Source organism: Monodelphis domestica, chromosome 4, assembly GCF_027887165.1.
Source record: "Monodelphis domestica isolate mMonDom1 chromosome 4, mMonDom1.pri, whole genome shotgun sequence".
NCBI classification, from domain to species: domain Eukaryota; kingdom Metazoa; phylum Chordata; class Mammalia; order Didelphimorphia; family Didelphidae; genus Monodelphis; species Monodelphis domestica.
In genome coordinates, this window is record NC_077230.1 from 355641831 (window position 1) to 355657519 (window position 15689).

Genomic DNA, 15689 nt, shown 5'->3' on the forward strand with positions numbered 1-15689 from the left:
CTCTGTCAAATTCCAGAGACCAAATCTCACACAATAAAACCATTAGACTTGAAGCTGACACTCTTTCTCAGCTCTGTTTAAAACTCCAATTCTTTCTCATGCCAGCTTCTCTACTTCTTATCTCTATACTAATATAACAAGACTTAATTTCTAATATCATCTTTATATAATGTTATTAACTTTTCTAGGATATCTGGATGTTATGATATTCCAATACTACCCAATTTTGTTCATTTGCATTTTCCATGGATTAAGGTATTTGTGTTAGGGAAGAATTCTTTGAAAAGATTATAAAACTTAGTGTTTCTTGTTTATTAAGCTCACTTTATTAGATATCCAAAATAATGAGTTTAATGCACTATATTGTAAACATTCTAAGAAAGATTAAGAAAATCAGTTAGCATATTGCCAAATACACTTTAATTGATGATACAATATATCCATAATGTTAATGACTAGTTTTTAAAAAATCTATGAAACATTTATTTACAGCAAGCACAAGAAAAATGATTCATTTATTGTCATATTTTATTTTAAAATAGATAAATAAAATGTTTTGAAAATACAAAATAATATGTCCAGGAGACTTCTGAAAATCCCAGGAATCCAAATTTCTCATTCCACAATAATAAATATTAATGTCAATTAAGAATTTAAAGACACTTACCAAAAAAGTATCCTTATTTTAATTGTATACATAAAGAAACTCAGAGGATTTAAATGATTTGTCTAGGGTCACTGAATTGGAAAACATCAAAGTCAGGAAATGAACAGAGACCTTAATTTTAGAAAGGAAGGAATCCATTTGTTCACTTGTTTCCCATAATTATTAAGGCAAACTATGTGCAGAAGAAATCTTAATATTCTCTTGGAAGAATGAAAAGAATTAAAAGGAAAATGTACATATTGGAAGGTACCACCAGATCAAAGAGCTTCATTTTATATTTGACTTCTTAGGGGGGGAAATTCCTGCTGAACAATGTGACCAAGGATACTTCAACTTACTGGGAATAAGGTAAGTCATTTCTTGATTCTGATGAAAAGGTGGTTCACAGCTTCTCTGATCTCCTTTGTCTTCACCCCATAAATAATGGGGTTGAGCATGGGAGGTATCACCACATAGAGGTTTGCAAATAGGATGTGTGCATGGCGTGGAATGTTGTGTCCAAAACGGTGAGTCAGTACACTGAAGAAACATGGGAAGTAAAATATGAGGATTACAAAAAAGTGGGAGCCACAGGTACTGAGGGCCTTGTGTCTAGCATCCTGAGAGGGCATCCGAAAGATGGCACGGAGGATCAGGGTATAGGACACTGCAATGAGCACCACATCAGTGATCACTATAACCATGGGTACAGAGAAGCCATACCATATATTGACAGTGATGTCAGCACAAGCCAGTCGAGCCACCCCAATGTGCTCACAGTATGAATGGGGAATCACATTGGTCCTACAGAAGGGTAATCTCCTTACCAGGAAAATGACAGGGAACATGATGCAGAAGCTCCGAACAACAATGGCTAAAGCCATTCTCCCCACAACAGGCAATGTCAAAATCACTGAATATCTCAGTGGGTCACAAATAGCTACAAATCGATCAAATGCCATGGCCAACAAGATGGCGGATTCTCCCACAAACATCAGGTGGACAAAGAAGACTTGGGTCACACAAGCATCAAAGGTGATGTCCCGGGCACAAAACCAGAAGATGGCCAAGGCTTTGGGTACAGTAGTAGTGGAGAGTAGAATGTCAGTGCTAGCCAACATGGAGAGAAACATGTACATGGGTTCATGGAGGCTGCGCTCAGTGACAATGACCAGAATCAGGACACTGTTCCCCAACACTGCAGTTGTATACATAAAGCATAGGGGAATGGAAAGCCACTTGTGGTACCTCTCTAGGCCTGGGATGCCAAGCAGAACAAACACAGCAGGATGGAAGATTGTGTGATTGACAATCATCATGTTGGATATGTGGCTTCTCCCTGAAACCAAAGGCAGACTGAAGAACCAGCTGAGGAGCTTAATCCTGGTCCACTTCTGTGAAGAAGTCCTTCTCACCTGTGTTAGGGAAAAGGAGAGTGCAAGAAATGAAATAGGTTACTATGAACTACTTTAATTTCTGTTATCTCAAAGTGGAATTCAACAATTAAAATTCAATAAATATTTGCATGTCACAATGATAAGTGAGGGAGAACCAAAGGCACTTTTTGAGAAAAAAGAATACATAACAAAAAATATGTGCTCCCCACAGAACTCTTATTTGTATGTGATTATCTAAATGTTCCATGAGTCACTCTGGTCTCATTCACATAAATCATTATGTTAATACCCTAATTAAGAATCCACACTGGCTAACTAATTTTAACCAAGACCCTCTGATATATGGTCCCAGACTACTACTCTCCACGTTCAGACACATCATGCTTATTCTTCACTCAGGTCTATATTTCTCCTGTAACATACCACACCACACACACACATATACACACATGCAGACAGACAGAGAGAAAGAGAGAGAGAGAGAGAGAGAGAGAGAGAGAGAGAGAGAGAGAGAGAGAGAGAGAGAGGGAGAGAGAGAGAGAGAGGGAGAGAGAGAGAGAGGAGAAACTCCCCACCCTCTCCACTTTGTTTATTCAAAGTTCTCTCACTTTATATATTAGCCCAATCCTACATGCTCTATGAAGCATGCTCAGTTAACTCCAGACTTATCTCTCCTCTTTTGGATTATGCTTATCATATTTATCCTGCACATTCATGAAGCTCAGTTACATTAAACATATTATTTCACTGTATCACTCCCCATTTCAGATGGGCAGAGAGAACCATGAAGATGGTGACTGAGTCATATTTTCTCTGTATCCACTTCCTTACACCTTACACCTGACCAAGGTTTAGCACAATTTGGATATACAGACGATGAGCAGCAAATTCTTATGAGATTATCTTCCTCGCTGAGTCCCATAAACAATGTCATACAGTATTATAACCTCATGTATAAGAAAATTGACTTTGTTATCGTGTAAGACCATCACTGTCCAAAGATGAAGCCTTGGAGTCCAGGTTAGGTTTTCTCTCATCTGAGAATCAAAAACAAACCTTCCTCAAAATCCTCCTCAAGCAAGATTCCAGCTCAAGTTTTTACGACTTCAGATCTTACACTTACCCTACTCTACCATCTAGACAGAGGAAGAGATTTAAGAATCATATGCTAAGACATTCTTGAATCTACAGACATAAAGAAGTTTGTCGGGGGGGGAAGTGAATAAAGAGGGGGGGAAATGAAATCCAATGATAAAATTTACTGGAATGATTCCATTTAGGAGCAAGAACAATTTTTTTACACACACTAAACTGACCAAATGTTTGATTATTTAATCCATAGGATCCAATGAGGGCAGAGAAGGAATGCTCATAGAAAAGGCAAAGTCATGGTAATTAAAATGTATGTATTTTTAAATCTAAGAGTCAAGAACTAAAAAGAGAGCTCAGAGACACAATTGTCACTAAAGCCAAGGAAGGACAAAGTATCCAGAAGTAAGAGAATGATACCGTCAACGTATCAGCATTAAATTGTTCACAAAGGTCAAAGAGAGTGAGGACTAATAAAAAGCCATGAGTGCATTAGGATTTATTAATAGACATCTGTTATTAGGAAGCCATCCATTCCTTGTAAAGAAGAGCCTCCATAGATTGCTGAGGACAACAACCATGTTACAAGGATGTTCCTTCTTGACAGCAAAGGCAGACTTAGGAAGGGAGGACTGCTCCCCTTTATATCCCAGGGTTTAGCACAGTAACTACCTCCTAGTAAGTACTTCATGAATGTTTATTAACAATGAAGAAGAAAACTAAGCCTTAATGATTAAAGAAAATGTTCACAAACTTGAGGGCTAAAAGAGATCCAGCCCTGTCACTTTACAAGTGAGGAACCTGAGACCCAGAGAGGGGAACTGACTTGCTCAAAGTACCAAAGGTTTTCAGTGTCAGAAGAGCATCCAGCCTGTCTAATGATTCCAAATCCTAAAGTCTTTCCAAGAAAGTATGGAGGCAGCAAATATGGGATGCTCTTGCAAGAATTACAGCAGGGAAGGGAAAGAGAAAAATCAGACAAAAATAAGGGAATGAAATATCTGATGAAAACTTATTTGAGGTTTTGTGTAGGACTCAGGAGATTGAAAGCATAAGGAAAGGGGATGTTAGAGAAGGAGAGACTATATATATATCTGAAAATAAAAAAGATAAGACATGGGGTCAAAAAGAAGGAGGGGATTGGATCAAGGACACAGGTAGAAAGATTAGCAAAGCAAAGCAGATCTAATTCTAGCTCAGAGACAAGAGAGAAGAATAGGGAGTGTAAAGAATCAGAGAAATGTTGGTGTGGAAATAAGAGATATGATGTGAACTCCATCTCTCACTCAAATAAAAGTCAGGGTCCAGTATGAAAATAAAGCAGGTATAAGGATAGAGAATGAAGACTAAGGGAAATAAATGAATAAGAGATGATTAAAAATAAAACCTTCCAAACTAGCACTCAGATTCATTCTCTTTCTTTTCTCCCTAAGTCTTCTCCAGAATCTCTTTCCCAGCTCTAAAGCCCCATTTCTTATTCTCAGAATCCTAATGCGGTATCCTTTCATACCTACTCCACAGCAGGAACTTTCTTCTGAGAGGCTGACCTCAAGGTGAATAGAGGCAACAATCAGAAGCTAAATAAGCTGATGGGAGAGAGGAAGAAGAGTTGGAGGAGAATAAAAAGTCATGGAAGAGGGAGGGGAAATATATAGCCCTTGGATATTGCTAAGAAGGAAATTGCTATCCCCTCTGGGTATGGGAGTTAATGGACATACCTTATGCTCAGAAACTAGAAAATCTCAAGCCTCTTCCTTCTCCTTGGGGCTGCTACTTCTGGAAACACTTCTGAGTATAAGGCCAGGGAGAGGAGAGCAATAAGGTGACAGGCACCTCCCTAACTCTAGAGATGGATTTCTAGGTTAAATCACATGTAGAGATCTAAAAACCAACACCAGGTATTTTGCACTTGGGAGAGATAGACAATTGACCCACATAATAAAATAAGGAAATCAGATATTACTTGAGATAGATATAAAAATGATAAAGATGGACAATTACTTTGTTTTAAATACAATAGATATTCACAACACCCTCTCCTTGGCTTAACTCATATCTTCCAGGAATCCCTATTAGTTCTCAAATAAAATATAAATTCTGCTGGCATTTAGAGGACTTTACATTATGACTCCAGTCTAGCTTTCAAGAACGAGTCCCCATACTGCCTATCCCTTCTGTATTCCAACTAAACTGGGCTACTTGCTATTCCCCAAAGATAAGATTTCATCTTGTGATTCCTTCTTCCATTCATGGCTTCATGAAGGTTAAAGCCCATTCCTAGAACAGTTCCCTCATCACCTCCTGAAATCTGTCCTTTAAGGCTCAACTCAGAGATCATCTTGCTCAAGAGACCTTTCCTTACTCTTCCTTTCACCACCCCACACTATTCAATATATTATTTCTCATTTCATACTCTTATTCCCAGAATATACCATAAAATGCCCTGCTAAAGAAGATATTTAATAAATGCTTTGTACCTGTCTTCCCTTCCAGGATCCACACTGAACAAAGCAAACACTTTGGCAGAAACTACTGAAGGACTGGCCTAGGTAAGCAGGAGTCAGAAAGGTTTTCCTACAGGGGATTCATAGCCTGAGCATCTAAACTACATTCTGAAGACTGCTCTGAGGACCCTGAGATTTGTACAGAAGGTTCAGTGAATGACTAAGTGAATTAATGAATAAAAGAAATGATATATTTATTAGGCACCTACTGGGGAAGCCACTATAACCATGTGGGAGGGTGAAATTCCTAGTATGGAAGGATAAGGTAGCATCACCAGGCAGAGAGTGAGAGCCTGGGAAAAGCAATGTTGGAACAAATGAGTGAATATTAATTAAATGTTTCCTATGTGCAAAGAACTGTGTTAAAAACTAAAGATAAAAATAGAAAGTCCAAAGAGTCCCTACCCTCAGGGAGCTGGCATTCTAATAGGTGCAGATAAGCCATAAAAGAGATTATAAATCAAATAGAAAATTATATAAGTACAAAGTATATTCTATAGTACATAGGATGTTCTATGGTCCCTGATAGCAAAATTGATGGAAATCTCTATTCTTTGATGTCAATTACACTTTACATTTTTTAATCCATGTCTGATGTTGAACCACCATTTCACAGCTAAAGATTTTGATGGTGGGAACTTTCTTTCCCAAGTCTCCTTTCATAGTGGCTATCAACAAAGGCATAGGCCAGTGCTAAGTATTCCTAAAAAGTATTGCAACTTCCCAGTTGTGTGACCCTGGGCAAGTCACTTGACCCCCATTGCCTAGCCCTTACCACTCTTTCTGCCTTGGAGCCAATACACAGTATTGACTCCAAGACGGAAGGTAAGGGTTAAAAACAAAAACAAAAAAAAGTATTGCAACTTAATCAACAGAGTTTTCCTCCAAAAAGGCCTGATTTGTAGTGCTGCCCCTGACACACACTTGGCATACTGAGGAAATTATTTAACTTCTCAGCACTCTAGGCAGTGTCCTAAGAATAGAAGTCTCAGACAAGGTATTGAACTGTATTGTCTCGGGATCTTTCCTCACCAGTGACTTCTCTATGTCAATCAAATCATAAGTCCTGTCTGTAACCTGTCCCAAAGATATCCCAGTGAACTGCGGTCAGGGTCCAGCCTCACTCACGGCTCCGGGGTCCCCCGGCAGGTGGCCAAAGATCAGTCAAAATAAAAAACATAAAATAAATAACAAAAGGAAGACAGCTTAAGCATTACGGCTATGGGACTGCTTCGCATCTCAGCTGCCCCGACATTCCCAGGCTTGGGATTTATTTTTATATCCATATTCTTGGCATGCAGACACACAAAATCAAAGAGAGATAATTGGAAAAGTGATACATTAACTTTTAACAAATCACTTGATTAACATTCTATATTTTTGTATTGTGATTACAGACAGAATACAAGATAAATTATTTTGTCACAATTGGCTTATTAGGGAGTTTGAGTTACTGATTTGTGTAATTGAGTCACTGAGGCATATCGAAGCTTAGTGTACCTGTACTGTACCTGTACGTTTTGTATGGGCCTCCATGGTTGATTTGTGTGCTGACTTCATGAGAAAGTTTTGGGTTTGGCCTATAGCTGCGGTTTCACTGAGAATTATGTACCTAAGTAAAAGTTAACCCATGATAGTATTTTTGGGATTGGTTTGAGGGTCTGGTCTTTTGGTGATGTTTTGGAGAATTAGGGTTCAGGTGTTTTGCTCTTGCATTATTTCTTTTGAGACTAAGGGGAACAACAATCATGTCAATTCATAGGTAAGGGGCATTGCTGAAAGAGGTCATGCAAGGGGGATAGAGTGAGCAATCACATCTTGCCAAGGACCACTCTGTGGTCTCCCCAGCTACCACGTGTGACTCTGTCAAGGCGTTGTGGACTGATGGCCCCCAGGATATCCCCCCTTTTTTTATTTTTGAGCTGAAGAGACTTCAGTTCAATTTGGTCTTGCCGAATGATGGACCCTAGGTATCGGATAAGGATTGGAAAGCAAAAAAGAATGAGAAAAAATAAGACAAGAGCAAATCTAAATAAGACAAAAGCAATAAAGGTATGGGTCAAATCACTGTTGGAGATAAGGGAAGAGATGCTGTCATACAATGAATTAGCAATAGATGGGCTGAATAAAGGGAGGTACCAGAGTGACTGATATCCATGATTTGTCTGTGTAGTATGGACTCCTTCTAGGGAAGGTTGCAAGTGATGCAGTGAGTGCAGTATTATCCAATATAAGGGGTGCAATGAAGGGTAAACAGTTGGAAATTAATCATAGGGCATAAATGCCTGGACCATCATACCAATCAATAGTCATATTAACAGGAAGCATAATAAAAGGTGGTTATTTAACAACAAATACAATGATATCAGGAATGGTGGGATTAAGACAATTTGTTAAATTACATAGCAAGAATTTCTATAAGTTGTGAGGGAAACACATTGTACAATCAATACATAGGTTTGAATGGTTTTGGAACTTTTCTTGTCACTTGGGTGCAGTACAGCAGGGGGAGAGAGAAGCAATGAATTTCTACAAAGAAAAATTAGTAATGGGAGATAAGTGGCTTTCAAAGGCAGAAATACCAGGGGGTACAGATAAAATGGCTAACATGGCAAGAATTAAGGTGGCAGTGCAATCAGGAGGTGTAAATTGTTGCTTGTCCATTCTTTGTTTTGCTTGGGCTGCAAGTGTCCCAATATGTCCCCAAGTTGGTAGAACATCTTGTTGTTTTAGCACAGTCTCTGTATCTGCATTCTCCCAGGCTTGTTGTTGGGATGGGAGTCATGGCAGGAACAGGTGAATCCTTCTGGAATCCAAGTGTGTATGAGTGTACCTGGGGGTAAAACACAAACAGAGCCTTGCCCCCAAAAGAGGGCTGGGACTACAGATGATTAATAATAATACTTTTCCAATTGACCTTTTTTCTTTTTTTTAAGATTAATTTGAAATCAGCAAGAGCTTTGAATGTATATGTTGGGCCATTATCTGTTTTGAAGGTTTGGGAGATGCAGAGAGCATACTGCTTCAATAGTATGAATAGAAGTAAAAATTTGATTAGAAAAGTTATCCAATGATATACAGATGAGCAGGATTTAACATGTATTCCAAATAGCAATTAGTAATATTGATGAAACTTTAGCTGAATTTCCTTTTCATCTTCATGGATCTTGTTTGTCCGGACTCACTGATCTATGTGGTCCATGCTGCTTTAGATATGTCATTTTATTAAGAAAAATTTTGGTGGAACTAACATATTGTGAAATAAATTCTTTTACTTCAAGAGATATAAAATGTCCTGAGGTCTTAACCTTTTATTTAAAAATTTTGATTATCTTTCCCTTATAAATAGCTAAATTATGTTTGTAACATTTAATTGTAGAACAATCAGAATCTCAGTAATGCAAGGGAAAAAGATTTTGTTTAAAAATATACATGCATAGACTAAACAGTAAAATCAATAAAAGCAAGATATAATGGATGTAGTTATTATTATTATTTTTTGGAACAAAAACTCCACCCATTATCAATAATACTACAATTGTCATAATTTGGAAACAGGTTGCTTACATGTTTACATAAACTAGCAATTGTTAAAATATTTACCTCAAATAAGCGTAAGGTTCTCACTAACTTTGCTACATAGAAGCTTTATTTATATATTTGTCATTATATTGATGAAAAACTATCCTATCCTATCTTAAAGTCTATTTAAAATTAGTATAATAGAACTTTTTAGTGTTTTCTCTAAGAATTCTCTTTACTGTAGTAGGAAGAGGGAGGAGTAGCAGGTAAACTTGCTGTAATGGGAGAAATAGGGGGGTTGGGTGTGATGAAACAAGTTTACTCAAAAATTAAAATAAAATATTTAATAGTTTTATTTTAAAGTCATAGGATTATTGTTTTCAAGATTATACATGGATTCCCATACATGTAAGTGGATAATGGAATCCCTTTTCCAATAATCAATGAAATTATTTATAATCAAAAACTGCTTCTGTTTGCCAGCCACTGAATGATTACTTACCTCTAGCTGTGGAGAGAAAGAAGGGAGGGGTAGCAAGGACTCAGAATGAGTCATCAAGTTTGTATACTAGCAATTCTAAACAATTCCTTTGAGGGGTCAATATACTTAACTTTTCAAAATGTGATCTTAAATTTATATCATGAATGTATTATGGTTCACACAGAAGCATTTATAGAAAAAAACTGACATGTTGATGTATAAAAAGAAATCTATATATTTTCTCAAAAGTTTATCTTAACCACTTGAACCACAAGTCTTTCAATTCTAATATATTCACATTAGCATCTTAAACAGTTAATCCAATTATTCATAAATCATTGCATTTTTATTTGTGTTTAACTAACTGTAATATGTCAATTGTTGTTATTAAAAGGAAGGCATGTTCTCTAACCTGAGCTTCTTTAGGATTCTGGATTTATAGTTTAAACTTTTGCAGTTGTATCACATAGCCAAATTGTACAGTTTCAATTTTTAAAAAACCTTTTATTCCTATCTGCTTCTAGAAAAAAAAGCTCATATTTGTACTTAATAGTAGTTTATAGAAATTATAATATTTAGGCATACTCAAATAAACTCTTAAATTTCCTGTTACTTCTTTAAGCCTTAGGTGTAATATGTCTTATTATAAGATCAAGATTTATTCCAGCTATCAGCTAACCTCTCAGGTATTTCAAATTATATCTCTAAAATTTAGATAAGGTAGCTGAAAACTTTTATGTTTTTAAAATATTTTGTTGTATTGGTCCCTTAATATAAATGTAAAATAATTACAAGCACTTTTGTTCTCCTTCCTGTACCTAAAGAAGGGGATAAATTACTTTTGGAATGTTTCCAAGACAGTAGATGATTGACTGCCCTTGTAGTCTGAGATCTTTTCCTTCTTTCCAATCCTTTTTTAACACTTTAGTCACATGTTTTTAAAACCTTGATATTAAATCACTCCCAATATATTAATTAAAAACTTAACAATTTCCAAATTTACTTTGTTTAAAGTTCCCTAACATTTCCTTAAATTTCCAGTTTTCCTTTCAAACTTCTGCTCCAAGCAGAATAAAACCTTCAGTTTTTGTTTCTATTAATCTTACTATAAATAGGGGAGAGGCAACTACCTTTTACCTATATTTAATAGCCTAATAATGAATCTTATTTGACTTCTGGACTGGTAACATTTCCATTGCCAATTGCACTATACACAATCTGCACAAAAATTAATTTTCTTCACAGCACAATTTCATACATATTTTGTGTACATCTATTATAACATTAAAACAAATTTTATTTGAATAGATGTGTTTCTTCTTATTCAGAGCACATATATTCCCAATCAAGTATAACTTCCAACCTTAGCCATACATCACATACTTAACAACTATGCAAATTCACTTATGCTAATTACCAATTCTGAACTCCTACAATCTCAATGCTAACATGCAGTCACTTGTTGCTTGATTGACACTCATTTTGAAATCCAACATTTAATTCTTAGAAAAAGTTCTCCATTATAACTGTTGTCTGACTGAATTTTACACAGAAACATCTTATGTTTTAATAAGCATCCAGTGTGGCTTTTTGCCTTTTAAAAAGGAAAATTCCTCTTGGTATCAAGCTCTCTATTAATTACCTTCAACCAGTTCTGAACTTGTTTCAATCGCTTTCTCTTATCATCGGTCCTAGTGTTGATAAACAGACCGCTGGCTTGAATTTAGCTAACATATCACTTCTAATTGAGACACAAATCATCACCATAAAATTCCACTTGTCACAGTACATTTTCAGACTAATTAGCATTTTTCCAAGGTCACCTATATAGATCTTTAATAACAAATATAAAAGAATAGCCAATTTTAGGGATAAAAGTTCTCTTTGTGTGTTCCAAATCATTTTTCTCTCTTTTTTTCTGGATGGGCCCTTTCCAAAACAAAAGGAGAGCAGATTTATGGAACATAAATTATCTCTTTTCGGTAGAGGACTTTGAAGCAGTTTTTGTAAATGACCAATTAAGGAAACATGAACACAAAACTTAGGACACAGATATACATTGAATCTCACATAACAAACATTAAACACATACCAAAGAAAGCATGCTTTTAAGAGTTAGAGTGTTTACTCAAGATCTTGAGGAAGAAAGAAAAAGGAAGAAAGAATGAAAAAATCCATCTTAATGTTTCCAAGGTACTATCCCTTTAAAACTGTGAGAGGCTCTACTAGCCTTATTTGAAAAGGCAGGTGACAAGGGGTTGGAAAATGGGCATTTCTCTGCTAAAGCTGAGGATCTGGGGGTTGAGGTGGAGGAGGAAGGGGACCCCTCATTCCCGTCCATTCACTCCTCCTTTCCTCAGGTGGGGGGGTGGCTGCTGGTGGTTGTCTAGCCTGAAAGGGGATGCTATAAGATTTTAAGTGGGGGCTAATTTTTTCTTCTGTGTCTAAATCTATCGTCCTTACATTGGGGAACCACAGACTGCAATTTTGAATAAACTCCAAGAACTTAGTCACCTGTGACTTGCTGGCTTTTCTCTCCTTTACTCCCCTTTTCTGAAAACTGTGTTTAATTATTTCAGTGAATAGCTTGACATCTTTTAATTCACTGTGTCCCATGGCAGCCCTTTGCTTCTCCTAACTTCCCCTGTACTGAAACCGCTCCTACTTGGGAGCCCACTCCTCTTATTGGGAGCCCACCCCTCTTATATTGGGAGCCCTGGATTACTCCCCCCCAAACCCTGCTCTATCCACAGGTGGGCCTGGGACCTTTTCCGGGGGGAGAACCTGATCCATTCGAAACTTTTAGGGCAAGGGGAAGGGGATTTACCTAGTCGGAAGTGGTCCTGTTCCAGCACCAGAATGCCGCGGTCAGGGTCCAGTCCCACTCACGACTCCAGGGTTCCCAACTGGTGGTGAATGATCAGTCAAAATAAATAGCATAAAATAAATAACAAACAGAAGACAGCTTAATAATTATGGCCATGGGACTGCTTTACATCTCCGAGCTGCTCCAACATTCCCAGGCTTGGGATTGATTTTTATATCCATATTCTTGGCATGCAGATACACAAAATCAAAGAGAGATAATTAGAAAAGTGATACATTAACTTTTAACAAATCACTTGATTAACATTCTATATTTTTGTATTGTGATTGCAGACAGAATACAAGATAAATTATTTCATCACAATTGGCTTACTAGGGAGTTTGAGTTACTGATTTGTGTAATTGAGTCATTGAGGCATATTGAAGCTTAGTGTACCTGAACTGTACCTGTAGGTATTGTATGGGCCTCTATGATTGATTTGTGTGCTGGCTTCATGAGAAAGTTTTGGGCTTGGCCTGTAGCTGCAGTTTCACTAGGAATTATGTACCTAGGTAAAAGTTAACCCATGATGGTCTTTTTGGGATTGGGTTTGAGGGTCTGATCCTTTGGTCATGTTTTGGAGAATTAGATTATAGGTGTTTTGCTCTTACATTATTTCTTTTGAGACTAGGGGGAATAATAATCATGTCAATTAATAGGTAAGGGGCATTGCTGAAAGAAGTCATGCAAGAGGGATAGAGTGGGCATTCACATATCGCCAAGGACCACTCTGTGGTCTCCTCAGCTACCACACGTGACTCTGTCAAGGCGTCGTGGACTGATGGCCCCCAGCACCAGTGTACATGGCATTTGCAAGGCAATGGAGAAATAGAAACACATTCCACAATGTAGTTTAAAGACTGGGTCAACCCATAGATCTATAAAATAGCTCCATACAATTCATGGGGCCCTACAAAGACAATGGACATTATATAGGCCTATTGCCTATTGCAGAGGTAGATGAACTCCCTGGTGCAAGATTTTCAGCCTGATCTTTCTTACCACTTTCAAAAAAACTTTCCATAATAGTTAAGTGCACAGAATAGGTGTCTAACAGAAAGAAACTGAGTGTTGATACCCACTGGAAACTGTAACAGTTAAAATTTAAGGGGAAACTGAGGCAGGGTAGAAATTAGTTTCTCTCTGCAAGGAATATTATATTTTTAGAGGTTTCTTAAAGATTAAGGATTAAAGAAAATACAGAATGAGAAAGCACGTGTCCAGGCCCAGTGAGGCCTAGACAACCTCACCTATATTATGAAAAGAGACATGTCTGCTTGGAAGCGGCAATGGGAAAAAGAAAAGAGAGGCCCAGAAGCCTTTCCAATCAGGTTAAATACCCCATCTCGATCTCGGCCCAGGTGAGAATTCAGTGATATTACAAAGCATTCTGGGGAAGTGGAGCAAGGACTTCTGGGGATTGAAGTCCTGGATTCAAGTCTCCATTTTTACATTCCCCTGATGATCCTCTGGGAAGAAGGACTTCCCCAAAGGATCATAAAAATATAGTCAATTTAAAGATTACAATAATTTGAGGATAAGAGAAAAAAACAATAATTGCTGGACTCATTGACAAAAAACCAGTTAGGTGGCAGTCCCCTTTGGCATGAAAGTATACATACAAATAAATGTTCAATCAACTACACCCAAAGTTCATTCTTGTGCAGCTTGTGGTATGGAGGCTTCTTCATGGTATCTTCTCCAACAGTTCAGTTTCTGGATTGAGAGAGGTATCATCTTCCTTTACCGAAAATTCTTCTCAAAAGTAATTTAAACTTTGCAATTTAAAATAATGTTTTTTTTTACATTTCCCTGTGTTGTGGGTGATTAAAAATTACAGGATCACTTAGGGATTCTTGGCTGAGGTATGAGGTATATGAATCAATTGGTAAGAGAAATTAAAAATACATCAGAAAAATCCAAATAAAAAAAATTTTCTGGATGAAAATATAGACTATCAAAGTCATATGTGTAAAAATTCTAAGTAAAAGAAAAATAAATCCATAACAGGTCCTTCTATCAGTGCCCAATCAAAATGATCGAAGCAATGATGCATTTACCCAGTCAGTAGCCAGGACTACAGAAAGGTACCACATAATGAAAGGCAGAAAAGAGGACCAGATTATAGGAGCCAAGGTTTGGGGGATACTCGTCTGTGAGTATTTTCAGAGTGAGTGTGGACACAAGGAAAGCCTATGTCTAACAAAGTTAAACACAGTAACCTCGAGTCTTCACACTAGGTTCAAGACCTTTGCAGTGGCCTAGAAGTGCATCAATCCATCCTGGATTGGGTTTCCTTTGGCCCTGTGTAATGGCTCTTTTGTGTATATCTTGTCCTGGAATCAGACAGAATAATTAAGCAAAGTCCCATAATTTTTTAAATAATTAGTAGCATCATGTTTATAGTCTTCTAGCTTTTTGGGCATGCATTGACAAATATATTTTAAACTTATATTACTGAAAAGTCAAAAAGTTAAAGAAAATCTTAATGCTGGTGACATGTGCTTCAAATATAAAAAATTAAAAAACCTGAAATAGTATATTGCACATGCAATAAAAATATAATAAAAGTCTTTAAAAATTCAAAAATATAGCTTATAATCATTGACACACTGTTTCAGCTAAGAAAATATAGAATACAAGGCTTTCTCACCAAAAATGAGATCCATTTCCTCTTCATATCTGGCCATGATCCACTGTGGGTACAAGCAAATGAATTGAACAAGGTAACATTTTTCATTTTTAAAGAATAGTAGTACAAATATGTAGATATCAATATCCCCAAAATTCTCAATAGCCCAATTAATTACAATAGCAAGCAAACACACAATCATATTTCACATAAATTGCTGTATGGCATTTTTAAAATCTATGAACTGATGGATATTTTTCACAAGTCTTTACAATCATAGCAAATCTTTCAACCTTAGTAATAAGCATATTTTTAAACAAAGTAAAACTCATCTTGGGTTAAGAACGTAATCAAGAAATCTAGATATCATTCGGGTGGAAGTAAAGTAGTGAGCTGAAGAGTTATAAATGAGAGATGCTACTTTTTTGGAGGCTTTTTAGGGGTACAAATGCCCTAGGATTAACTGCCCCAACTTCCATTCACATATTTAGAAATGCGGGAAGGTCGGCGGTAATAAAATGTATTTCACTTCAGCTTCTAGAATGGGCCTTA

The 15689-nt window shown here is 36.9% G+C and overlaps 1 protein-coding gene across 2 annotated transcripts in view; it reads right to left on the minus strand.

The window, feature by feature from the left end:
* Nucleotides 1-582: 582 nt before the first annotated feature.
* Nucleotides 583-15689, minus strand: part of LOC100024663 (olfactory receptor 52B2-like) — a 66325-nt gene continuing 51218 nt past the window's right edge. For both annotated transcript variants that reach the window (XM_056795087.1, XM_016422058.2), the window contains exon 2: nucleotides 583-2061. In XM_056795087.1, the coding sequence (XP_056651065.1) occupies nucleotides 1021-2061 (1041 nt within the window). In that variant the 3' untranslated portion in view covers nucleotides 583-1020. The remainder of the gene's footprint in view (nucleotides 2062-15689) is intronic.